We start from the raw sequence: 26,327 nt of genomic DNA on the forward strand, positions 1-26,327 counted from the left end.
TGGCCTCAAATATCTATTTGTAGAAAATAACTCTCTCAACTTAGAGGAAAATACTGTTATGGGAATGGTGTGATCATGAGGAGAGACCCAACGACGCCAAATCACACTTGAGATAATTAGTTCTGTAACTGAAACTGGCAAGAATACACGCCCCCCCCCCCCATTTACAAATTGATTTTGGATGGGTTAAGCGCAGCACAGGTTGACAATTTGAAGTACCCTTGGACAAATAAAACTTACTCAATTGCGCTACTTCAGCCAGTAAGAAAAGGAGACTTTTTCGTGTGTAGGGTTTTTATTTATATTCTTAACCTACAATGAGCATACAACTTAACATGATCAAATGCTAGGACAAAAGGTAAAACGGGAATAGGATGTTGACTTTACAACTACTTACATCAACTTTCCTATCATAAGAGTGGAATAAAATGAATTCACATTAAAATGTTACATTGCTTTAACCTCATTCTTTACACAATTATCTACCTAAAATTGTAACAGATTGGTGATTATTTTTTGGCAAAGTTGACATCCCTCACGCACACACACATACACTTCTCCAATGAGAAACACTTTCCTTTTAAAGACTTAAATACAATGAATTCAAGTAACAGGGGAGATTCTTTCTTTTCCTAGGAACAAATTAAGTTCAACTCAGATGTAGACTTTAGGGGCTGAGTAGCAGCTTTAGGGGATGGGGGCTCGCAAGTGACAGGATCAAAATGATTGGTTCACATTTACACTGAAAAAAAAAAAAGTCCCTGATTGAAAGGCTGTAAAACATATATTCACATTCTGCTTGCTTAAGTAAATGTTGACATGGTTGCAGTGTTACTCCAACCCCCAAAAGCTTGCCCACTTCCCAGACATCTGTATGCAAAACACCATTTTAAATAGTCCAGTTTAAAATAATCACCCTAAACAAGACAGCTTTTAAGGTCGGGCCCCCTAATACACACAGTACATACGCACGCACGTACGCACGCGCGCGCGCGCGCGCACACACACACACACACACACACACACACACACACACACACACAAGCACACATTTGTCATTGTCCTCAAAAGGCCTGTGGGTGGTATTAAGGAATTTGTTTGATTTGACTTTATCAAAATATAGATTCATTCATGATACATGAAGGGGCTAAAACAAACAGTGAATGAAGATATATGGATAAAAAGCATTTTCTTGTTTTTTTGCTTCATACACAAGCAATAGGACCACAGAGTTCAAAGTTCAGGCATCGTCACAGGGAGAAAAAGGTGAGGGGGTGAGGGGGGCAGTCCGACTACTGGCACTATGCCTTGATGCTCAGTTCAGCTGGATGCCTGATCGCAGATCAGATGTTTAAACTACCACTCAATTGTGGCCTCATCTTTTTTTCCTGCCAAAACCTTATCGGGTCAGTCCATCAAGAAAAATTCTGTATAGTAAAAAGAAGTATCCGATTAAAAAGTAGAGTTAAAACCATAACCTGCAATTTAAAATTCAAAGTCATCGTCTGCCATGTCAATGGCCCAGGCAAACTTCTCACGCTGGGTTTTGTTGTAGATCTTCTCAACAGGAACACCCCACTTCTTACACCTGGGAATAGAATATCCGTTAGCAGGCTGGATAAATTTACCTTTTAAAAATGTTTTAGTTTTTTGAAATTCACCGTCACTGACCAAGCCACAGAGATGCGAGGGTCGAGATAGTTGAGCTTTGAAGTGCCGAGCGCAATTTGTTTGTTCTCCTCACGATCGGTCGCCTGCACTTCCAGCTTCATCAGCTGCTCTTCTATCCTCTGGACGGCCTTCTTTTTCGTCTCGACAGCCCTGCGCGGTGAAGGGTCATGATTACATAACGCTGTCAGAAACCAGCCGTTAGTTAACACATGGCACCACATCCCAAGAAGTCCACTCACTTCTTAGATTTTTCATCCCTCCGTACTTTGGCATCAGCCTTGGCACTCTTCAGCTCTCTTTTAGCATCAGACAGCTGGTCCCTTTTAGCTTCAATCTGAGACAAATCAAGACAACTACTGTTACATTTGCAACATGTTAACTTTCACCACCATTTCAAAAGTAAGTGAGTAGGGATTGCAAAACGTGAAGAATTTTCAAAAGCTGAAAACATTCCAGGAGAATTAACAGAAATAAACCCATAATCTAAAAAAAATATAATATTTAAAATAAAGGTTAGCTCCCAATAGGAAGCCTACATTTAGTTAGGGGGGAACATTTTAGCATAAGTCTGTTTTATCTTGATTTACCCTCTCTTACTACCTTGTTTTATTGCTTTGTGAAACAAGACGAAATCTGAGACATGAGCAAGCATCAGACCAGTGGCAGTTCTTGGGCCAGGGCGAGGCAAGGCCCTGTAAATAAGTGCCTTCACCCTGGCCCCCTTACTTTGTAAAAGGGGGGGACACAGGTGAAAGTTTGTTTCATCTTGGGTCGATAACTTGGGTGTGTCTCGGGCAGAGTTGCTATAAGGTGGCAATGGAGGGTGACTCTAGTTTGGACAATTCCACATTTTTAGTATGTGCTACAAGAGTCTCTCCTCCCAAGTATCAGCAGCTCTTAAGAAATAATCATATGCTTGTAGCTGTGTGAAAACTAGTCACGAGTCACCACCACACAGCACAGTCTACACTTATAGAATGACAACACAACAAAAAACTGCAGGTGGGTAAAACAGTATTATTATGGGGAAAACCAACACATCAAACATTCAGATTGACAATTACTGCAACTATCTACTACAAGCCACTAGGCATGGAGGGAAATCCATGCTTAGTGGCTTGTAGTAGACTTGTCCCAGTGCTACATTTGTAAGCTATTGCATTCGTTAAAATGTTGCAATTGCAGCGCCGCAAAAAGCGGAAATAAAGCACCTGGCTCACGTTAACCATTCTCGTCCGATCGTTGATTTTCTTTCAGTCCATTTCGTTGACATTAAGATGAAAACCCTAGCACAGAGTTACCGGACACCAGAGTTCAATCAGAACGAAGAAACCATTCATACGTTCATTTTCAGAGCCGCGTATTCCTCAAAAAGGCTCGCGGTGGTACTGGATCCTATCCCAGCTGTAATCGGGCAGAAGGCGGGGTACACCCTCAACAGGTTGCAACCCAGTCGCAGGGCACATGGAGACAGACAACAGTCCCACTCACAAATCACACCTAAGGCCAATTTAGGCGACAGTTAATACCCATTTTTGGGGGATGTGGGAGGAAACCTGAGTCCCCAGAGAAACCCCACAGAGGCACAGGGAGGACATGCAAACTCCGCACAGGTGAGGCTGGAATTTTAACCCCGGACCTCAGAACTGTGAGGCCAACGGTCTAAACACTTTCCCCACCGTGCCACCCAAAGAAGAAACAATATTACGATGAAAAATAAACGCAAAATTTCTGGTCAAAAGTTTTTGATGGCCAACTATGAATTATAATAGCCGCCTGTCAGAACAGACGCTCATGTAAGCTTGAGTTGATTGCATGCTTTTAGCTAACCTTTGTTAACTTTACAACACAAAACGGTAGCCTATAATAATACATGATATTTATATACTGGGGCGATGAATTGTGTATTCCTCTCTTTAGATTACAATAAAGGAATGTAATGAATAGTATTGGGAGGGGGGAGACAATGAATACAGTTAATAAATGCCTTGAAAAGGAACTTAAATAAGTGTGCATGCATTTGTGTGAGTCCTTTTGAAAAAACACCTGGCCCCCCAATAAAACTTCAAAAACTGCCACTGCTTCAGATACGCTGGCACTCGAGTGAATTGGAAAACAAAATGCAAAATATCGCAATGGCCTCACATGTGATCATGGAGATAAATTTGCATGTATGTATGCTTATGAAAAATGAATGTTTATATGTATGCTCGAATACCATTACATTTCCCTAAATTCCCAAGGAAGGTTTCAAATCTGAAATACTTTAAGAATTTACTAGGTTAAGTTCTCATGGAAGTTTTCCCCAAAATTTGCAGCCTTTCGCTATTCTAGTGTACACTCAAACTTGCATTTTAGCACCCACGAGAACAAAACTGAGATTTATCCATCTGAAAACCTGTAATTGGATCACTTGCTCAGGAACATCACATTTCCTATGTGATGATAAACAAAAGCACATCCCACGCTCACCTTAGTCTGCAGGTTCTGCATGGACTTCTCAAACGTCTTAGGTGGAGCCCTCTGGTGGTTACACAGGATGGCCACAGCTCTGTTGGCCCTGTTGTAGGATAGGATCTTGGCTGGAACATTCTCATCCGCTAGAGAGCAAACAGCAAAAACATTGATTTAATCGTGACTAAAAAGACACTTATCAATTATTTATGATGAAAATTCTTATCATTGATCAGGTTTGGATTCTTGAGTTCAGCCTTTCAAATGGCAGCGTACCATTTGTGAGCTCTTTGAGCTGCTGTTGCAAGGTGATCGATGCATTATATGTACGGAAAACTTTGGCTGTTAGACCATCCATCAGCTCCTGAAGGTGCTTGTTGAGAATTGAAGTCTGCCAAAATTGAGCAAAATGAACAAAATGCCAACATTCCAAATACAGAGGGTCTTTTGTATACACGGATTAACAATTCATGAATTTGTGCAGCGTTGACAATGCACATCAATCATGCTGAGTTACCATCATAACGCTGTTTTTTGTTTGAAAGATAAATTAATCACACAAACACACACGTCCAGGGGTGTACTCTCTTTTACACTTTGTTTTCATTTGTCATAGTCTGAATGTTGCTTACGTTTGTCCTGCGATTTGGCTAGTGACCATTTCAGGGTGTAAACCACCTCTCGTCCGAAGTAGGCAGGAAATTTTTGAATGAAACACTTGAGTCTGATCCCCACAACATCTGTGGAGCTCACGTTTGCTTTTTCAACAAGATGGGGGGCTTTGGTACTTTGGTGGACTGCCATACCGCCACTGCATTTAAAATGGGACCCTCGGGCCGGTGTGGGCATCACCAACTTCACCAACTAACTTCAATACTCTCTAATCAAAGAAGCTCGCATCATTCTCTTTAAACGTAGGATGTGGCGATGTCATTTTTGCCAAACAGAACTTAGTGACATGTTCAAGACTGTAGCAGTCAAGCCTGAAATAGTGAATAATCTCACAAAAAATGACTGGAGACTAAAATGTGTCCACGTCCCTCATTGATTTATATTTCCTCAAACGAACATTCCTTTCCACCTCAACAGGGCAGCCGGTACATTGTTTTTGAAAAAAAAAAAAAAAATAAATAACAACAACAATATTAATAATGATAATAATGCATTCAAAACACTGAGTCCAAAAATGATTAAGAGATGCCCAATGATGAAGTAAATCTCTCGAACACCAAACCCATTCAATGACCTCGCATGCCTTTCTGCACACTGCATCAGTTGCCAAAATTGCATTAGCTCCCCAATCCATAACTTAAGACGTGGTATTACCTGGTCTAAATTAAAAGACTTTCTGAGACCATCATATCAATTCGAGCGCACAACCTTCTTGTGCTGACATGAAAATGACAATGTGTCACTAGAAATAGACTCCTCATTTACCAAAATGTCACATGCTCCAGGCAGAAGTCAAAGAATACAACTACTCCCCCTCACCACCACCACGCTCCAACTTGGCGCAAACCATTCTGACGAATATTAAAACACTCAGCAAGTCTTGCGCTGGCACCAATATCAAGATGAGCACCTTTTAAGCTTGGGCGCACATTGAGCGGTCTACAAATACAGAGCCTATTGTCCTTCATACTTTGCCTTCTGGATATACCTGTGCTTCCATCCATTTATCCATTTTCTGAGTCGCTTATCCTCACAAGAGTTGGGGGTGCGCTGGAGTCTTTCCCTGCTATCATCGGGCAGGAGATGGGGTAGACCCTGAACTGATTACCAGCCAATCGAACTGCACATAGAAACAATCATTCGCCCACACAATCACAACTAAGGCCAATTTAGAGTCTCCAAAGAATGCATGTTTTTGGGATGTGGGAGGAAACTGGCGTGCCCGGAGAAAACCCACACAGGCACAGGAAGAACATGCAAACTCCTCACAGGTAGGGCAGTTTTCTCGGGCATCGGTCCCCAATCTTTTTTGCCCCACGGTCCGATTTCACGTCAAGCCATAATTTTGACAGGCATTCTTTAACCAACCATCAACAAAAGGTCCAAAAATGACGGGAAGTATTATATTTCCTGTCACAGTGAGGAAGTCAAGTTTTGTGTGAGGTGGATTTTTCTTTTCTGGTCCTGTCATTTTTACATATCTGCATATTGTGAAAACTTTCATAAATGTACTGTATCTTGAAATTGTGATGTTAATCCTCTCTCATTTAATAGTGTTTTGAAGAGATTTTTATCGGCAATTACGAATTTTCATAGGCGCTGCCATTTTAGCAAGTCACATGACCTACATGCGAGGATGTGATGTATTACGTGCCCCAACAACGGCTCGCTTACGTTGGGACACAATTACGGCCAGCACCGATTTCTCGGATTTATCCTCATCTGAGGAAGAAATAGCAGTATCGGTGGCTCAGGAAGACAGGAATATGTCCATACAGATTTGAACCTGCGGCTGTAAATAATGTTGAATATTCGGATGGTTCTTTGGACAAGAATCATGCAAGTCTGACTACACGGAGGCCGACATGCGGGACACACCATTCATCCATCCTCTCGATATTGGAGTGCGTTTATAAACGTCAGTGGAGGATTGCACTGAGGACAGCACTTGTGGTCATGACGGATGGTAGAACCCATCAGTGAAATGTAGGCCTTAGATTGTTGGAAAGGTTCTTTTAGCCAACAGGGTGGCCAGGGTCCAAGTGATAATGAAATGACCTTGGCTTGCTGGTTGTTTTTCTTACTGGGCAGAACATGCCACTGAAAATTCTGCGGATTATTTCTATCCGAATTATAGCAAAATTTCACGATACAGTAAGGTATTTTACCGTGTCCGTTTGTGTTTGTACCGCATGTGAAGACACTACAAACTGGCGATGATTTCTTTGTTTGCGGACAAAGTTCAAAACCACGCACGTATGTCATGTGACTCGCCGAAATGGTGGCACCCATGAAAATTCATAATTGCCGATAAAAATCTTCTCAGAACACCATGAAATGATAGAGGATTAACCTCAAATTTTCAAGGTGCAGTACATATGACATGACCTATCAGATACATTGTTAATCCAAACGACCGGACTTCTCCTTTAACACTGAATTTAGACTGTGAATTTCAGACGGCAAATTATAGCCAGTTGAAATCTCAGGAGACTGAAAATATTGCATTTGAAATTTAAAAGGTTGAATTTTTTTATATGGCGAATTTAACATTGAAAAGTTAAACTGAAATACAGCAATTGAAAATAATCTGGATTTTACAACATAAAATTTTCAGTGGCATTTTTAATTCAAATCCTGGTGGCACATATTTACTTCCATACGAGACACCAACACCCCAATTTGGGTTAGGTCTCCACCGTTGGAATGGTGCTCTGCCATATACTAAGGATCCCTCTGTACACATACAGGGGTGGTGCAGTGGCAGTTTGAAAACGGTATGCCCAGTTGGACTTCAAAATGCTGGTAACAAATATACTCAAATTTCCAACTATTTTTATAGTCCAAAATATCAAATGTTGTTAGTGCAAATGAAGTTATGTATTCTCCTGTTCTGATCCAATGCCAGCTGCACCTTTTGGCATCTTCACTGTTTTATCTACTGGCTGGTTAACTTCTGCTCATACTTGGATGACAATGATAAAATGTTGCAACGCGTCTTGAAACGGATTGCGGTTGAACTTTGAGGTGCGAGTACATATTTTTTAGCTTACGTTCAGGCGATCAAACAGGTCGTCATCTGGCTCTTTGTTCTCCATAAACAACTGTAGATTTTTAAAAACCTAAAGAGAAAGAAGAGTCATGAGTAAAAGTCTCCAGTGAGACTGGTCCTCTAAAGAAAAACTCTCACCCTTTTTTCCACAGGGACTTTGTTGTAATATCGGATGGAATCTTTACCCAGAAAGTCAAACTCCACAACATACTCTTGACCGTCGTTCTCTGGGTAGAGTTTGAGATGTTCCACCCTAAGGGAGCAACAGCCCACCGTGTCGGCGGTCTCTCCTTCCTCTTTCTCATTACCTGCTCTTAGTGCCAACTGCACCACAAGAGACCAAGCTTTGGTTCAAGTAATTTGTCACATTGGAACTTTGAGCTACGTACACCTGCAATGTAACGTGTAGCTCACCTTGTCAATGAAGTAAAGCGCTACAGCCCTCTGTCGGATCCTCATCTCCTTGGACTTCCAGTCATCGCGATACTGGGTCCTGATGCGGTCCACGCATTTCTTTAGTCTACGAGCTGTTTCATACTTTTGCCAGTCCTTCTCTCCCTGCACACACACAAACGGATTGCAGAATTATTACAGGACAAACAACAGGGTCAAATGTTGGAACCACGACATTAAAGTAACTGTTCAGCGCATTTGAGACTGTGGGCTACACACTGCACTTTGGTCTTAGCGGAGGTCTACACAAAGATTTCCCATTAGAACATTTGATTAGTCAATGCATTAAAAGTAAATGATAAATAAAAAAATGCACACAGATACATATATACACACACACACATATATATATATATATATATATATATATATATATATATATATATATATATATATTAAACCATCCACCCCTTGATTAAAAAACAGGACATTATTTCAAATTGACAGTACATAAATTAATAAACATACTTTTATACTCAGTTACTTGTTTAGCCCATATTTTGTGTCGGAAAATAGGTAAAAATATTTGTCATTGTTTTCCAAAAATTTGATGTGTAAATAAATACCTTATTTTGATTAAGATAATCAGTGTGCCTTTACAGGGGACTACAGAAATCTAATAGTTGTCACGACTGAGAGGCTAACATTACAAATATCAAAATAGTTGATTCATTTGAAAATAATTGTCAATTAATTAATTGTTGCACATATTAATTACATTCATGATCATTACCTAAATTGAAATAAAAACTGATTCTTGAATACCAAATCAACCAAACCCAACTGGCCGGAACACGTGTCCCAGACAGCTACAGCCAGCCTGATCCCAAAACACATTCATTAAAAATGAAGCTAGCATCCTGAATGCTAATATAAACCCAGCTAGCTGTAAATGTGAAAGGAGAAGAATGAATATGTCAGTTCTCGCCAGTTATTGACAAACTAGTATCCTGTTAGGTTCCTGCTCCTTTCACTGAGTGAACACAAAAAAGTACATCAACTGGATATAAAACTGACTAAATATATTGTGAGGGTCAAATTACCATTTCTGTGTGTCACATTGTGCTGTAAAGGGTCGCAATAAGAGCAAAATCCGCAGTTTGAACATAATGCTGTTAGGTGAGGTCCTAATTAATTTGACAGCCATGTCCAACCCCCCTCCCACCATCTTCAAATCACACTACCTAGATAGATAATATTGCATAGCTCTAGAGAGGATGCCACGGTACACACAATAAGGGAACCACGACATTCAATGATCAAACAAAGCCCATACATGGAAAGTAGATAACGTTGCAGCCTACCTTGATCCTTGAGCTCGGGTTCAACATGATGTACTTGATAGAACCTTGGATGTTCTCAGTCCACGACACCAGCCATGTCACTTTGTTATCGTGACGAACCTCTTTCCATTTTGTTCCCGGAGGAGGCTGTGGGGGCTTGGAGTCCCTATGTGCACATTAGATTAATATAAGGTGGTAGGAACGTTACTGTGCACTTACTACCTTTTTAACCAACAGCTGCAAGCGTGCATGTGTGTATAAATAATGAGCATTCTATGTTCTATACAAAATATGCCTGTTGAACAAAAACATGAGTGCACAGTGACATTCCAGAGTCCCTGCACTTAATTGTGCTGCTAAAAATAAAGAACTCACAGCACTGAAGAAAAGCACTAACTTGCTGCAGTTGATGATAATGTCTTTAGGTCTGATCCGACGTTTCAGCATGCCCATTTTAGGATGGTCTCCACGACCACGGAAAAGGCCAGGGGGCTCAATGCGGAAGTTAGCAATACGTTCCCTGTGGTTGTCCATGATGCAGAAGCCGTACTCCTGTAAGAGGCGCTCATTCTCTGCCTTTATTTTCTTTGAACGAAAAAAGACAACCCATGGTAATTAGCTAACTAACTGAAAAGTTATAAATAAATCAACTAATCAGTTAGGTTTCACTTACCGCAAGCAAGCAAAAATAAAATGAGTCTATAAGGATTGATTATGAATAATGACTAACTGTTCAGGTGGTGCTGTTAACAATGGGGCGCAAATAAACACTGTGCTCAGTGGTGTGAGAATGTCAGGCAACATGTTCAGTTGCTGCCGTGCTTTCTCTCGTTATTCAATTGATTGTTTTTATACATATGGCCAAAAGGTGTGTTTGATACAAATAGTAAATAATACAGACATTTAAAGCTACACTTACATGAAATGCATGACTTTTTGTATGTTTTTAATTAAAAAAAAAAGAAAGCCAGAATGGACCCATCATTTTTTTTCCACCACAAAACATGATTTTGACGTATATTGCTTTTTCTAACTCCCACCATGAAGATCCTCTCGAGGGATATGTTTTGGAGAAGAAGCAGGAAGTGATGTTATCACCAGGAGCGCACTCAGGCGGTCTTGTGTGTTTATACTAGTTTTACCTGCTGGAAGGTAGCTCTTTGTTCGGGTTAGCCAAAATGCCAGCTCGTTGTATTGCTGGATATTGTTCAAAACTCGGGAGGATGGATTTACTCTTCATATGTTTACAAAAGACCCGGTTGGTCGTGAAAAATGGATTGCACAGGTGCGAAGGACGAGAGCTTTGTGGGTTCCAAATGACAGGTAGGTGTGTATATAGCTACTTTTTAAAAAAAAAAAAAAAAAAAAAAAAATAGTTGGGGGGGACGTAATCCTCTCAGAACGTAACAAAAGATCCACGTCCGGCAGTCACGGACGGCTTCGGCGCAGTGTCCGCCGATCAAGGCTTTGGCTGGGATGGCTCATCCCTGCACCGAGCAGGGCCGCTTTACAGCGTTGTCGTCGCTCGCAGCCAAGTGCGCCATCAGCAGCGTTGTTCATCAGCAACGGCAGCATCCTTGGCGGCAATGAACAACACCGCTGACACCATCGGCAATGAACAACGCCACCGACGATGGCACACTCAGCCGTGAGTGATGACAACGCCATAAAATCAGCCTGGCTCAGGGCCGCGATGAGCCACCACGGCCGAAGCCGGAATCAGATTGTGGCACCCGGGCCGCGGCGTTGTCATCACTCGCAGCTGTAATACTGTAATACTGTCAGGGAGTCGGTTGTTAGTTAGAAGTGATCGGCATATCATCTAAATATGGCTAAAAACGAAAGGGTAATATTGCCCCGGTCACTACACTTGATTGTGAGATGTTCTCTTCATCGAAAAGAGCTTCCGTGTCAAAAGGCGTGTTGGAAAAATCCGAAAATCTCCATTGTTCCTCTCCCGTAACAGGTGCCACTCCGTGTTTTCAATGGCGAATGTCCCATTGTGACATCTGCTGATGATATTGCAGGTAATAATATGGCTACCACTTCGATGTTGAGTAAACTTTCACAATTTTGCACATGGATGACATGCTCTTCGCTCATATGTATATCTATTTTAGAATGTTTATAGGCATGTCACTTGGGCTTTAACACAATTATGACTTTAGTAGTGTTTAACTATATGTTAGTGAGAAATTCACATTCGATCGCTGTAGGAACCAACCTCAGTAATAAACTGTCATAAACACTGCTACAACCAACTTTCTATGGCAGCTGCATCTTTTTAAATTTCAAGACAACTCTATTTCAAGACTGATGTAAATTTGTTTCTACGTCAATCAAGGGAGCTTTGCGTTTTTCCAGAGTAATAATAATGACAGAAGTTTACCAATTTCTCTTCCTTGGACATTGCCTTTCTTGCCTCAGACTGAGCCTTGAAGTATTCAGACATCTCAGAAAAGTTGCACTTCTTCAAGTCTGTAATCTTAGCCTTTTCCTCTGTGGTCATTTCCTGAGTTTAGAAAAATAGCCCATGAATTAAAAACATTGGAGAACATATCAAAAGACAAGATGACATATTTTCCACCTACTTTCCGCCAATCTTTAAAAAAGTTTTTAAGAAAGATGTCCTTTGTGGTGTACTCATGGTCCAGCATTTTAGCAAAGAATGTGGCTACCTCTTCTGCCTCTGGACTGAGCTTCATTGGCTTACCTTAAAGATAAAAAGATGCATTGATCAGCCAGAGGAGTAGTGTTATGCAAACATAGGTTTCTTACCATCATAGTAAAAATTGACTTTGCTCGGGAGGGGCTCATATGGTGGGGCAAAAACAGGTCCTTTGTGTTCCAGAAACTTCCACTTAACACCATCTGTGTATCGCTCTTCTTCCCACCTGGAATTGGTGGGAAAAATCATAACGCATGACAAAATCACACCAAATCGACTGACAAAAACACTACAAACTCACCATTTCCACTTCTCTTCTGGTTCCTTTTTTGCCTTCTTTTTTCCATCAGCAGTGTCTCCTTTTTTATCTTTTGTCTTTTTAGGCTTTACATCCTAAAAAGGGAAGAGAAAATTAACTGAGTTGGCCAAACCCAAGCTGGAATTCATATGTGTAGTACAGAAAGCCTCACTACCTGGTCGAAACAATTATGCAAACTAAAACTCACTTGAAAACCATGTCATGTAAAAACTTAAAACACACAAAATAATTTTAACAATACAGTTATTTCAAAAAGCAAACCATGACCTTTCATACTCCATCCATCAATTTTCTGAGCTACGTATCCTCACTTGGGTTGCAGGAGTGCTGGAGCCAATCCCAGCTGCCATCGGGCAGGAGGCAGGGTACACCCTGAACTGGTTGCCAGCCAATCGCAGGGCACATGGAGACAGACAACAGTCACACACAATTTAGAGTGTCCAATGAATGCATGTTTTTGGAATGTCGGAGGAAACCGGAGTGCCCGGACAAAACCCACGCAGGCACAGGGAGAACATACAAACTCCACATAGGGTGGGCCGGGATTGAACCCTGGTCCTCAGAACTATGAGGCCAACGGTTTACAGCTACAGCTCAATAAACATCTTAAAGCGTACTCTGGGAGAGCAGAAGAACATATATGTCAACACGCTTGCTACCAGCAATACAGAGTGCATTCACAACACAAGAACTTGCCTACATAATCCACGCCGCAGCACATACCAGTAAATCATTTTTCTTGAACAATAAAGTCATGATGGTGAGAAGCCAAAATCAAAAATCGCAATTTTGATCAACTACCCAGCCCTAATAAATTTTACACACACACATTTTTTTGCACATGGTTATGTATTTACCTCAATTTGTTTCCTTTTCTTGTCCTTCTTGTCATTTTCAGTCTTTACTTTTTTGGGTTTAAAATCATAACTGAAAAACACACATTAAAAATGTCAAATGACTGAAAAGACCACCAAGATTAGAGCTTATTGGTTACTCACTCTTCATCGTCATCTCGCTCCCTCTTAAGAGACTTGTCATGTTTAGGAGAGTGATACAGGTCATCGTTGGGCTCACACTTCACATGTGGTGGGCTGAAGAAAAAAATAAATCAGCAAAACAATCAGCCCTCACTTATTATGTACGGAATACCAGTGAATCCCTTAAGATAGAAACAAGAAAATAAATACCTGGCAAACCCATTCTCTTTTTCTTTTTTGATTTTACCATCAAGGACTTTCATCTGTAAAAGGTAAATACATTTGTTAAACAACAGTCATTGTGTTCAAATATTTTTGTATCATCACTTTCTGTGTAGAACTAACCTACATACATCATACTACGTCTGTAGTAGACATTACTTAGTGTACATGTTCAGAGACGTTACATGACAGATATTCTAGGTGCAATTGGGAGTGATGCGACCAATCAAGAGGAACCTACAGGCTAAATACAACATGTGAAATGGTTGCAAAGACTAATTTAAATCACCTTCTTCTCCTTGTGCTTGTCCTTAAATTTGTCTGTGCTGCCATCTTTGTGCTTCAACTTGTCCTTATCTTTGTCTCGATGTTTTTTGTCAGACAAGTGGTCACTGATGCATCAATTAAACAAAAACCATAGATGTAACGATCGGATTTAGTGGAAGAAATATTATTGGCCAATACCCAAGTCAAGGTGCATCATAAAATGAAAATTATACCCATTTCCATGCTTGAGTTTGTCCCGTTCCTTATCCTTCTTGTGGTCTTTGTGTTTGTGTTCTTTATATTTATGCCTGTGGGAGTCTACAACAAAAGGAGGTAGTTATGGCAAGACAAATAGAGGAATCAATATTCGGGTTTCAGTATTTGTACATCCCACTAAGATCTGGAGTGTTATATCAGTTATTCTAATCTATATATCCAAACACACACACACACACACACACACACACACACACACACACACACCACACACACACACACACACACACACACACACACACACACACACACACACACACACACACAATCACTTCTAATTTAAAATAGAGCAACACAAGTACCCCCTTTGTAAAATCAGCCCTTGTTTAAAACAATGTGATTCCTTGACAGGTCATAACACGTAAAAGAACAGTTTTCTCCTGCTGCCCTACTTTTCATCTTAGGCAGACAGACGCAGATGTCATTTTAGTATAATGGATGAGTAAGAGCTGTCAGTTAGATTTCAATGTTAAAATTACATATTATGATGGTATGAACAGTCCAAACACATTCAGAAAATTGACTGTATACGGGGCTAGACATAAAAATAAAAATTAATTTTGCGTTAACCCAATGTATTACCAAAAACAGTTATTGCTGGTGTCAGGCGAAATCCTTATACCTCTAAACATGAATTTGCAGGAAACCACTCAAAAACACGTTTGTTGCATCGTTAATACTACATCGTTAAAGAAACCAAGCAATTTTCAATACTTTAGACTGGTCAATAATTTGTAAAAACTAACATACATGTGTGGGGACTAACGATTAGTATTAATATGTGAAAATTTAAGTGATCAAATTTGCCTATAGGAAGTTTCTGCTTGACACCAGCGATATGCATTTCTATTTGTACAATAACTGTTTTAAAAAGGAACTAGGCACTAAATATTTAATGTGTCGAGTAGGCACACCAAATTAGCTGGAAATGTAGGCGACCCCGAAAGGGACAAGCCGAAAGGAAAACAACAGTAGTCACAGAGTTAATCACAGGTGACACTCAAGCCATTTGTGTCCCAAAAAATGTTGCTCCCTCTTAGAGCAGTGTCAATTTTGTAAGATAAAAACAGACAATCGTCTCCTCATTTGTTCTATTTATAGTATTTGTCACCATTCAATTAAGTTAAAATTGCCTGAAATAGAGTAAGACCTAAGGACCGCGTTGCTACTTTGAGTTAACTTAAATGTTGTCTGGATCGTTGTGCTGTCAAAAGTTTCTTTCTCGTCGGGAAAGGAAAATTTCGCCCCCAGTTACCGTAACACTAATAACCGTGTAGTAAATAAGGCCATCGCTTGTCAAATCATGTGGCTGAGTGTACCGTGGTAGAGACGAGACGGGCCGCCCTCTGAGCCATGTAGGCATGCACACTTCTGGGTTCAGCTTGCAGTAGTCAGGCCGCTGCGCCGAAAAAGAAAATGGCGCAGAGACTAAGTCCTCAACCCCCAAACCCTCACTTTCAGCTGGAAAATTCGCCCGTTTAACGTGACCGACGGCTATATTTGACGCAAGAACTGGATAAAACACCTCTGGTTCTTTCCAAATACGGATTCGAAAATAGTTTATTATTTTCCAGACGGCTGTAGCAAGACCTCCCGTTTGAACAATAGGCGCTTGTGAGTGAAAGAGAGGACTTAGTCTCTGGACGCCATTTCTGTCCTCTGCTCTTAACTAATCTCATGTTGTCATTTATCACCGAGGATATGTGCACATTTGATAAAAAGCATATTCATTTTGATGTCTGTTTAGAAATGCAACACGCTTACCGTTGACCCGAGAGCCACAGTCAATCTGAAATATATTGGAAAACAGACAAGGGTTACATTTGGTAGGGGCTAACCAGCCGGCGGCTAACTAACTTTGAACTTGCTGGATGGCAAATCGGCAGGATCTTAGCTCGGTGGGCTAGCGTGCTACGCTGGCTGGTAATATGACTTAGCGGCTAATACCGAGAATGCTACAGCGAAATGCTAACGCCACATTAAATACAGGCTTACGGCACTCTTTTTATTCAGGGATGCGTCAAACCACACAAGACAAAGTGATAACTCGTCAGCACATCGCTGTCATCGACAACGAATATGTAATACAAGTTGTCAGTATATCATTATTAACAAATTGAGTGGAGTTCAGGAACACACTCGGCCAACGCGCATTAGCAGCCACTGTTCAGTTAGCCAAGTTACCCTGTCAAGCCAAACAAATTCAATCCGAGCAAGTATGTACCCGCTCAACATTGATGCCAGCGTTACCTGGTCCTCGTTGTGGGAATGGTCCCCACTCATTTCCTAAACGGTGATTGACAAGAAGGGGGGAGGGGGATGACAAACGTGAGAGGTAAGCGCACACCGGCGAGCAGAAGAGAGCAGAATAAAGAAAGGACTGGTTTGTGTAAGACGTTAAGTCCCAATTGAGTTGCAGTGCGCATGCGTGTACATTTAAATGGTAGCAGCAACGGAGCTCCTCCTTTAGCGAAACGTATTGCGTTTTCGCAGGAGTACAAGCCCTCGCAGGCTTACGGCTTCTTGTTGAAGCCACACAACAGGCTGCGTGCATGACGGCAACCTTAAATATACACCCGGACAAGGATATTGTCCATAAAAAATGTTCTTCATCACTTTGGTGATTTTTGTTTTGTTTTGTTTACTCCACCATAATGATCTTTGGCTGAATGAAATCCTCTGGTCCCTGCAATGGTGTTGTGTTCCAACTTGAACTATGGAAGTGACCAGAATGTGTTCCAGGGAACTCGCGAGAGGCCAACCTTCCTTCCCTCAGTAACCTTGAGAGCCCACAACACCAGCTATCACATAACAACGCAGGAGTTACAAACTACACTTGTGCAACACAGAACGTAAAGCTCACCGACACGTTTCTGGCAATAGTAACGGAAAGAATGGTCCCAAACAAAAAACAAAACAAAACAAAACAAAAAAAGTAGTAGTAAAGTGCACGCTGCCCATTTACATATTTATCAATGTTCTTTTGTTATTCTAAGCAAGTTAAATGGCACAAGATTGTCCATATTTCAATTAGTTCACTCATCAAAGCAGCTTTTATCAAATCTGTCAGTTTAACAGTAATGAAAATGTGTCTGGTGCGCACATGCAAAATAACAAATGACGTGAAATGACGTCTCGTCCGTTTGCTGAAGTCATGCTAAGTAGGTAACTCCATTTCCATCCAAAAGATGGCGTTAAAATCCACGTAACACTACATTCAAAACCCCGTGTAATTTTTTTTTTACAACGGTTCATTTATAAAAACGCATCTGTTAAATGCTACCTAATGTAATAATTAAACGAGTGCCATTATGTCTGTGCATAATGCACTAAAGGCAGTTTCGTAACTAATTACATAAGCATCCTACTCTTACAGGGCTGTCAAAGAATAATTTCGAATTCTCCCTTTCTTATCCCCCCACCCCCCCCCCCCAAAAAAAAAAAAACATTTTGAATGTTCCCTTATTGCAACCTAAAAGATTTAAACTGTTTTTGAGTGAGTAAAGTGAAGCTGTTTTGTTTTCAAACATTCAAATAATGCACAGTCCAAATGTTTACAGTTAACACAATGTGGCCATATTGGTACTAATTCCAATCCACTTGTCAAGAGAAAAAAGATGAATGGTCAAGGATGTTGGAATTACCTTTTAGGTCAGCACTGTCAATCTAGATAACACCATTTCATCAAAAGATTAATTTGATTATTTATTTCATAAAAGCATAGAAAGCAAAAGCATAAAAACATTACATGCTACATTTGAAATATCCCCATACATAGCCATAATTTATGACAAAAAGGACTATAAAAAAAAATAAATGTTGTACTCCTGAGATGTCCGAATATGTAAAACAAAATTGTAGTAAAATACCACAGCGTTTCCTCCTAAACATTATTAGATTTTTTTGGTATTTGAAAACAATACCAGTCATTCCTGTTTGGATGCAAAAAAAAAATGAAATCTGGTTGATAAAGTGCAAAGTTATTATTAAAGCGCTATTGCCAGAACACAGCGTCCTTGTCTTCATACATTTAAGGCTCCTGATGATTTGAATTAGAACAAGTCATTGCTGGGTTCTGATATAAAAACATGTAGGAGTCACACAGCAGCCGGCGCACAAGTTCAGGAGCGTACGAGGGGTTAGCCCGTGCCTGCTCCTCATCAGACTGGGACAAAAAGTCACCCAACTCTGGACAAGCTCGGATCTCTGGGATGTTGAAGCCCCGTTGATCATCACCTGGAAGCAAGAGTGGTGTTGAGATTAGATATCAGATTGAGAAGCGATAGAGGAGACAAAGAAGTCAGAGTGCATTCTTATCTGTCTTTGTTGAGACTGCTTTATCAGAACAGAACAGTCACAAGTAACCATTACATTTGAAAACCAAAACATGTCAACGTTTGCACGAATATTTGTGGGGAAATATTTAATGTCCAGCTAAAAAAAAAAAAAACCCACATAATCCTAAAGCTCCTCACCCCATCTGTCTGCCATGCTGTCAAAGAAGAGCCAGGAGTGTGGGTCAGAGCCAGATTTGACAAAGGACACATAGTGGCTGGTGTGAATGCATAGCACCGCAAACAACTGCATCTTGTGTCGGGCTGTAGGGATAGCTGTGGCGACCTCAGCTGGAACTGACAGAGGCTGTGGGGAATGCCCCTGCCGCGACAAATGTCTGTGCACCTTCAAAACAAATAGGTGCTAAATGAGTATGAATCAATGTATAACAGCAAGGCGATTGTTTACAACCCCCAAAATTGCCTTGCCTGCATGTTGCAGGTTGTGCAGTACTGTTTTATTCTCCCTGGATGCAGTTTGGGATCTGGCAGACACTGGAGACACTCATCTTCTGCCAATTGCCCACAGATGAAACATTGCCTTGGAGCTGCAAGAACACACAGACGTGATATTAGAAAGGCCTTAAATTATGTCATATTTTCTCTTCTGATTTATTCTGGATGTTCCTTACAGTTGTACAGGAGGTCTGTCATGTCCAGCTCCATGGAGGGAATGATGTGAGAAAACATTTTATACTTGTTTCCAAACCTTGGCATTTGAACTATCAGACAAGACGGCATCTAAGGAACAGGTAAAATATGCTAGTTGAATAAAAGGGTTATATGGATTTCATATTTGTCCTCCCTAGAAGGAATCCACTTTGGCATACCTCTTCAAACTTGATATCACACGATAGGCAGGAAGTGTCCAGCAGTTGTTGAACTGTGGGTATCTGCGTAATCTGCTCTTTTTCCAGAAAGATCTGGAACGTGTAAGTCCCCTGACAACTTTCATTTCTCGACCTGGTAGAAACTTTAATTTAGTAACTTAAATCTGCCATATGAACGAGAGTCTGGACTGTTCATATTCATACCTGAGTTTAAGCAATGGCTCAATGCCGAGAACGGTCTGAAAGAGAAGTGTGATGAATTCCTCTGGGTCTGCAATGTAAGGGTCAAAAGACACTTACCAACCATGTTATTGAACAAGAAAACTTAATCGTACAAAATGATTTAGTAAAATATGGACCTTTTTCCACGGTTCGAAAGGTGTCACAGCCAAGCTGATTGCGAAAATTCATTACATTCGCAGCAGGCACAAACCCTTGTCTGCCAAAAAAAAAAAAAAAAGCATTTGAAATCAGTGAGTGACATAAGTCAAAACAATGGAGAGCAAGTTAAGAAACCACGAGCAAGGACACGCTATATCATGAAGAAATCTAAATTTCAACCACTTGTAGTTTTTGGAAATGTCATTGTTTGTTTTGCAAGCTAAATTTGAGATTACAGGGGGGAAGATGACATCTTCTCAAGTAGAGGAAAGCAATAATACCTGCGTAAACGATTGACTATTTTTCTGAGTGTAGAAGCAATGGGCTGCACAGTGTCAGCAAGCTTGTGGCAGATATTATCCAGGGTCACAGATGAGCTGAACAAACTGAAGGAAGAAGAAAAAAAAATATCTGGATGCACTTAACTCATTTGTCATTAGAACCTGGTTCAAGACCAAAACCCAGCACCACTTAATAGTCAGCAGTTATGATGGGTGGTGAACTAGTTTTACCTGAAAAGAGTGGCATCCAGATAGCAGGAGTTGATGTGACCCTGAATCCCTTTCATTTTTCCTACTAACAAAGATATGGCCTCTGATTCAGCAATGGGTGCCACATAGTCCTCAGAGTCCACATATGAAGGAACTAAACCACACATACAAAAAAAATGTTCTGACAGTGATACATCAAGTATCATTAGCAAAATAAAATTTGTACTTTCAAAACTATTTACACTGCATGTGAAATGGGGTACTAAATCTTGCACAGAAAAACTGTCATCTGATAGACTAAAATATTCGCATATCAGACTTGGGGTAGTGACCAGTAACTTCACAACAATGGACGCAATTATGAAAATATTGCTCCAGAGTTGGCTACCGTTGTATTCTGAAAAATACTTTCATTAAAATGTAATTACAAACGATAGATCGATGTCGACAAATGATGCTTTTGGTGTAAGGTCCTATTTATAGTTTAATTTTCAAAAATGTTGCTGTTCCATTGCATCAAGTAATTTACCTGGAGGAATTTCCACTTGGTTGATGGTGTCATCTGCTGTAGATGAGCAGACAAACCTGCTATCGGGGCTGCATTTAGTGACAGGGACAAACAAAGCCCTGCCCTTTTTGCAACTGAACAACCGCTGGCCCCCGTATGTTCCATCGGAGCAATGGTTCACATTGTAGTCCTGATGCACAAAACAGATATACTCAATTACAAATCTTTACAAAATAACTTGAAAATTTTGAAACAATCATCTTGAGACTCACCAATTCGATCCCAGCCCATTCGGAAGTTTTTCCGTCAGGGATACCCAGCCACCTCACAACCCCATATACTGTGATGCCCGTGTTGGACACCACTTCCACCAAGGACCCCACTTCCAAAGGTGCATGTGATGCATTGTGATTACGACTGGGATTTATCCTCTTCTCTTTATGGTTTTCTTTCACTTGTCCATGAGATCTAAGATTTGTCATGGAGTTGATGTGCGTTATAGCCTTTTTGTTTGTGCCTGTCAGAATGAGGAAGGTTCAAGGTGAAAAACCCATTGTAGTATGTTGAATCTTGTGACATGGTGTTGGTTGGCTAACAACAGAGGTCGACAGCATGTTTGAAAAATGTTAAGAGTTCTGAAAACACACCAAGCTATTGATGACTCCACTCTTCTGCATTCCTTAGCAAAAAGACTGTTTTTTCTACCGCAGCACTTTTGACTTTATATCCTTCTATCCATCCATTTCCAATGCACTCATCTTTGTTAAGGTCATGGGTGTGCTGGAGCCTATCTCAGTTGAATTGGGGCAAGAAGTGGGGTACACACCCAGGACTGAATGATAGCCAATTGCAAGAGTTTGATTTGAGATTTTTCTCTGATAGCAGAGTGGTGGAGAATGTTTAGCACATCTGCCTCACAGTTCTGCAAACCAGCATTAGAATCAAGTACCGCCTGTGTGGAGTTTGCGTGTTCTTGCTGTGCTTTCATAGATTTTCTCTGGGTATTCCGGTTTTCTCCCAGATACCATAAAACATGCATGGTAGGTTACCTGTCAACTCTAAGTTGGCCATAAGTGTGAATGTTTGCTTGTTTGTTTGTGCCTTGCTACCAGTTCAGGGTGTACCTTGGCTCTCGCCCAAAGTCAGCTGGGATAGTCTGCAGCACACCTATTGAGGATAAGCCAGACAGAAAATGGATGCAAGATTGGCCTCATACATACCTCCATGTTGGCCAGTGTTCCAGTTTAGTCCAATAGGGATAGAGTGAGATGGGACCACCTGGATGATGTCTGCAGCACTAAATAGGGGCAGGGGGGCATGCTTTTTTGACAGTAAAGACACATCATGGTCCTGGAAGAGACACAGAGAAATGCGGTTTGTCAAGAACAAAGTCTAACTGCATAGTTTGTCAATATGTTCAACTAAATATTTCATATATTTCAGGGTTTCTTGAGTATTTTCTTTGCCTGACAAGTTAGATTGTGACTTGTCTATCGAGTAGGTTAGATTAAATCTTTTTGGGTGGTTAAAGTTCTTCAAGTTATGTAACAATACTTATCTACTGTAGCCTGAGGCTCCACACACTTGAGGATGATCATCACTGGCATTTGCAGTTCTACTAAAATGTTCTTTACGAAAGGAATATGATAAATGGTACCCACCACATATTCCACTTCAAACGCCAGCATCTGGAGTTCGTCTTTGTTCTCCTTCCTCCCAATCTGCATGAGGTTCTTTACCATTGCCGGCAGATGAGCCTTCTTGTTCTTCACCACCACCAGGTCATTCACAGCCAGCTCACAGATAGCCGAGAACAGCTGCGGGTTACACAGCACTTTCAAGCGTTTGCTGGCCGAAGAGACGAAGAGAAGAAGCTGGGCTTGGTGGCGGCTCAGGGTGTACGTGTCCTCCCTCCGCACGACACCTCCGTTCTTGGGGCTCCCTGCATTGGGGCCCCCGGAGTAGAGAAGCCCCACCAGCTCCCCGCGCTGCGTCTCCGCCTCCACCTGACCGATGCAACCCCGGGAGAAGCCTTTCCGTGACTTCCCCCGTATGACGATGAAAAACTTCTCCTTGAACACCATGGGAGTGGGCTCCATTGAAACCAAATATGGCCAGCAGGTGTTTACAAAACAAATCTGTTTGAATGTACCACAGGGAAACATGTTCAAGTTCTCATTTCTTTTGCAAAAACCTAGAAACATCTAACCAAACTAATAAATGAATAAATTCACTCACCTAGATGGGTTCTTTTAGACGACACACCGCCCTCACCAACAACTTGTCACGTCAGATAATTTTTCCTCTGCTTCATAGGAAATGGCTCCACTCTTCTGTCTCCTGACAAAGTGAGTGCATGAGTGAGCGTTCCTTTTTCACTTGTTCTATTGTTGACCCGTGTGCGACCGGTCGCGCCCACTTGGCTCAGTGCTTCATCTCCGCCCTTAACTGCGCACATTGTGACACGTTTTTTTTTTTTTTTTGGTCAGTGCGTGACTGCAGCTCTGATAAGATAATGGGGAATATTTGTCTCAGCCATCCCAAAACACTTTATTACAAAATGTTGCATGAATGGAAAGAAAAGTAAATGTGTTTCATATCAGCGCCCCTTATTTGAATTTAATTGACTTAATCCACTTAATACCACTACGTCATATTGCAATAACAAAAACAATAAATAATGCATAAATACACAATTTATTGCAACTTTGCCAGCAAAATCTGGAGCAGTTCAGAATCAATATTTAGTTTCTAACCCTGCAAAACCATTGTAAATATGCATAAATTGATGGTAGACTGCAGTTATATCGGGCTTAATCAACAAACAAACAAAATGTGGATGACCAACACTACAAACTGAGCAATGCCAACCCTAGATAAAATACATCATCCCAGAAATGGTAGCTAATTAGGTTTATTAATGTGAACGGCGACAGACATGCTAGTAAAATGGGATGAATAGTTTTCTGAATCTGAACTTGGCTTACTACTCGTATTACCAAATAGAGAAGGAGAAAATGCTGACATCATCAAGAGCCATCTTCCTCGCCTTGGGAGGATGATCTTGAAATCTTATTGGTTAAAGAAACAGCCCGTACTACTGATTTGGAAGGCCCTTGGGTAGATAAGATTGACGAGGCACCACGAGGCTGGAAAAAAAAAGAAAGAACATGTACAATACATAACTGGAATCAGAGCAGCCAAGAACTCGCCACAGTTGTGGTTTGAAGTACTGCTTTTGAAATATTTAGGCATTTTTTTCACTCCTGCTAGATGCATCAAACCAGTTTGAAAATGGTTTGTTACAGGTTTTACTTTGAACTATTACCAATAACTCATCTGTAAAGTCTCAGCCTTTGGAAATTGAAGCCAACAGTGCAAGTCCAGCTGTGGGCAGAAATAAAATGGTCAGGAGGAGAGATGCTTCACTATATTGTACTGTTGTTTTTTCACAAGTTGCCATTATAGCAACATAAACTGTTGAAGACCACAGCATGCATGACTTTTTGACAAAACACAAATATATAGCTCCTTGCCAAGAAATCATGGATCTGCTTGATACTCAATACCTTAGGCCTACTTCATCTATATGATTGACAATGCAGTAAAAACTGAGTGTGACTGATTTTTTTTTTTTTTTCAGGATCTTGACGAAAAGTTTGACAAATGGCTCTCCACCAAGAAACCCCCTTAAGAAATGGGCCTGACTTTATTGGATGATATCAAGCTCAGTCAAATGTCACAGGTACAAAAACAGATGTACCATATATTAACTGGTCATAACACTGACAGTACATTGATGTATTTTCACTGTGTACTGTATGTCTTTCCTAATATTTGACTCATTGTATTGGAGGAAAAAGTACACATTTCAGTTGAAATATGAGGAAGTGTAATGATTCCATGCAGAAGTTTGATAAATGTACTTGACTAATCTCTACTACATTGGGAGACTGGCAGGAAGGTGATTTTGTACATGAAAACACAATTTTAGATTAATTTAATAATTCTAGACGTCATTCTTTGCAATATGGATAGTAGACATCTTTCAAAGTTACATAATGAGTTAGATGTGTGAAAGATGAACTGAAATATTGTAATTGAAAGTCATTTGTGATATGTGAATCCTGTTAATGAGTTCAATTTGCTGTTCAAAAAAAAATCTATATTTGAAATGAAAATTGAGCTCATGCCACTTGAAAATCTCTATTGTTGCGGAAATGTCAACAGAAATATTTACAGAAATTAATACATGCTTTGAGTGACATGTTTTTCCTCCGACACCGCACATGTGACATGTCGCACCCTGAGATGCAGCTGGTATGCAAGTTCAACAATATCTTGACTGCACATCAGGTTTACATAACTGGCTTGCCGCTCCTTAGTGAGCACTTGCACGCAGGTTCTATTTCTTAGCTGTTCCATTTGAACTGGAAAGGAAAATAAAAGAAAAAACAGCTTCAAATGTATCACCTGTGTTGTATTTAAAAAGACCATCTTCAGGAATTTAAAATAATCGATATTTGGCTTTCGGGTGAAATTTCATGATAAAACTAAAATGCATGATAACCTTTACAGGTGAACTTAATTACCTTTACTAAACTTTTGACTGCACATGTTCGACTGTTCAACGTCTCAGTACTTTTTGCACAACTTGTTCTTGAACAAAGAACCGAATGCCAAACTTTACATTTCCCCCCTTCTTTTTATTCCAAGGACATCCACGTCTTTAGGTTTCTGCGACTTCCACTCTCTCTGGACCCTGACGTCTATATCAGCGGCCACTTGCATCTTCACATCTGATGCCTTGCAATGGTGAGGGGATGTGGCTGAATTGCTAATTGTCGTTTGGTGTCAAAATCTGAACAGCATGATGAAGGCATTAAATAGTTCTGATTCACCAAAGAAATGTATCGTCTACTAATGAATCATTAGCTTCATTGTTGGAAAACAGCAGGTACCATACAGAAATCCTGAAGCAAACAGTCAAACATTTATATTAAAAATCTTAGAGAACCCCAAATTAAGTTTGGCTGCGGATATGTGGGACAAAAAATAGATGGATGAAACGGATGGATGCTTTGTGCATTTTAGGTTTTTCCTGACACCCAAAAGCCAGACAGTCTTAACTTTTTGTGAATAGTTTATTCATTTTAAGAGCATAGCAATCATTTCAATCCTTAAAATCAACAACATATTACAATCCTTTAGAGTCTTTTATTAGCATGAGGTCAATAGACTTTATTGGAGAAATAGAGGAACAGTTGATTTCTTGATGTCTTTGTTTAACACTCTGTGGACAGAGGTTTTCAACCTTTCTACACTCTGGCCAGTTGCATTTACAAGCTCTATCCTCCCTTCTGGAAACCGAGGTGCTGACAGTAATACAGAATAACAATGAAATGAAAGTTAAATGGTTACAAGGGTCAACTTTCTAATATGGATGTGTTACAGGTGATGTGAAATGTA

At 40.5% G+C, this 26,327-nt stretch overlaps 2 protein-coding genes across 5 annotated transcripts; both read right to left on the reverse strand.

Moving 5' to 3' along the window:
- Positions 1-276: 276 nt before the first annotated feature.
- Positions 277-16,883, reverse strand: top1a (DNA topoisomerase Ia). 4 transcript variants are annotated; one of them, XM_061832725.1, is made up of 22 exons: positions 16,565-16,679; positions 16,079-16,103; positions 15,634-15,713; positions 14,272-14,356; positions 14,061-14,163; positions 13,760-13,812; positions 13,571-13,663; positions 13,430-13,499; positions 12,555-12,646; positions 12,364-12,479; positions 12,177-12,298; positions 11,975-12,097; positions 9,983-10,170; positions 9,607-9,751; positions 8,264-8,407; positions 7,988-8,173; positions 7,851-7,919; positions 4,402-4,516; positions 4,144-4,271; positions 1,911-2,005; positions 1,672-1,821; positions 277-1,588 (listed from the first exon to the last, which is right to left on the reverse strand). In XM_061832725.1, exons 6-22 carry the CDS (start codon positions 13,810-13,812, stop codon positions 1,486-1,488), a joined length of 1,992 nt encoding a protein of 663 aa, XP_061688709.1. In that variant the 5' UTR covers positions 14,061-14,163; positions 14,272-14,356; positions 15,634-15,713; positions 16,079-16,103; positions 16,565-16,679; the 3' UTR covers positions 277-1,485. The 4 variants fall into 4 exon arrangements, with proteins under 4 accessions (XP_061688709.1, XP_061688706.1, XP_061688707.1 ...); XM_061832722.1 differs by lacking the exon at positions 15,634-15,713 and having other exon boundaries at positions 16,539-16,883; XM_061832723.1 differs by lacking the exon at positions 15,634-15,713 and having other exon boundaries at positions 16,565-16,729.
- A 1,176-nt stretch (positions 16,884-18,059) lies between these two features.
- On the reverse strand, positions 18,060-23,232 carry cyldb (cylindromatosis (turban tumor syndrome), b). The gene is made up of 14 exons (XM_061832441.1): positions 23,097-23,232; positions 22,520-22,996; positions 22,079-22,208; positions 21,131-21,375; positions 20,880-21,048; positions 20,372-20,504; positions 20,141-20,245; positions 19,838-19,917; positions 19,683-19,749; positions 19,479-19,611; positions 19,281-19,389; positions 19,078-19,196; positions 18,790-18,994; positions 18,060-18,550 (listed from the first exon to the last, which is right to left on the reverse strand). Exons 2-14 carry the CDS (start codon positions 22,955-22,957, stop codon positions 18,345-18,347), a joined length of 2,139 nt encoding a protein of 712 aa, XP_061688425.1. The 5' UTR covers positions 22,958-22,996; positions 23,097-23,232; the 3' UTR covers positions 18,060-18,344.
- Positions 23,233-26,327: the final 3,095 nt, after the last annotated feature.

Source organism: Syngnathoides biaculeatus, chromosome 10, assembly GCF_019802595.1.
Source record: "Syngnathoides biaculeatus isolate LvHL_M chromosome 10, ASM1980259v1, whole genome shotgun sequence".
Classification (NCBI taxonomy): Eukaryota; Metazoa; Chordata; class Actinopteri; order Syngnathiformes; family Syngnathidae; genus Syngnathoides; species Syngnathoides biaculeatus.

Excerpts from the sequence above, each read along its gene's own strand:
- top1a (XM_061832722.1), bottom strand. The coding sequence starts at position 16,868 with ATGCACGCAGCCTGTTGTGTGGCTTCAACAAGAAGCCGTAAGCCTGCG. Across the intron at positions 14,164-14,271 it reads AAACTCAAGCATGGAAATGG|TGACCACTTGTCTGACAAAA; the intron begins GTATAATTTTCA and ends TTGATGCATCAG. Across the intron at positions 4,517-7,850 it reads ACCTGTTTGATCGCCTGAAC|ACTTCAATTCTCAACAAGCA; the intron begins GTAAGCTAAAAA and ends CAATTTTGGCAG.
- cyldb (XM_061832441.1), bottom strand. The coding sequence starts at position 22,957 with ATGGAGCCCACTCCCATGGTGTTCAAGGAGAAGTTTTTCATCGTCATA. Across the intron at positions 19,197-19,280 it reads GACAGACCTCCTGTACAACT|CTCCAAGGCAATGTTTCATC; the intron begins GTAAGGAACATC and ends GTGTTCTTGCAG. Across the intron at positions 18,551-18,789 it reads CAGCATGGCAGACAGATGGG|GTGATGATCAACGGGGCTTC; the intron begins GTGAGGAGCTTT and ends TCTTGCTTCCAG.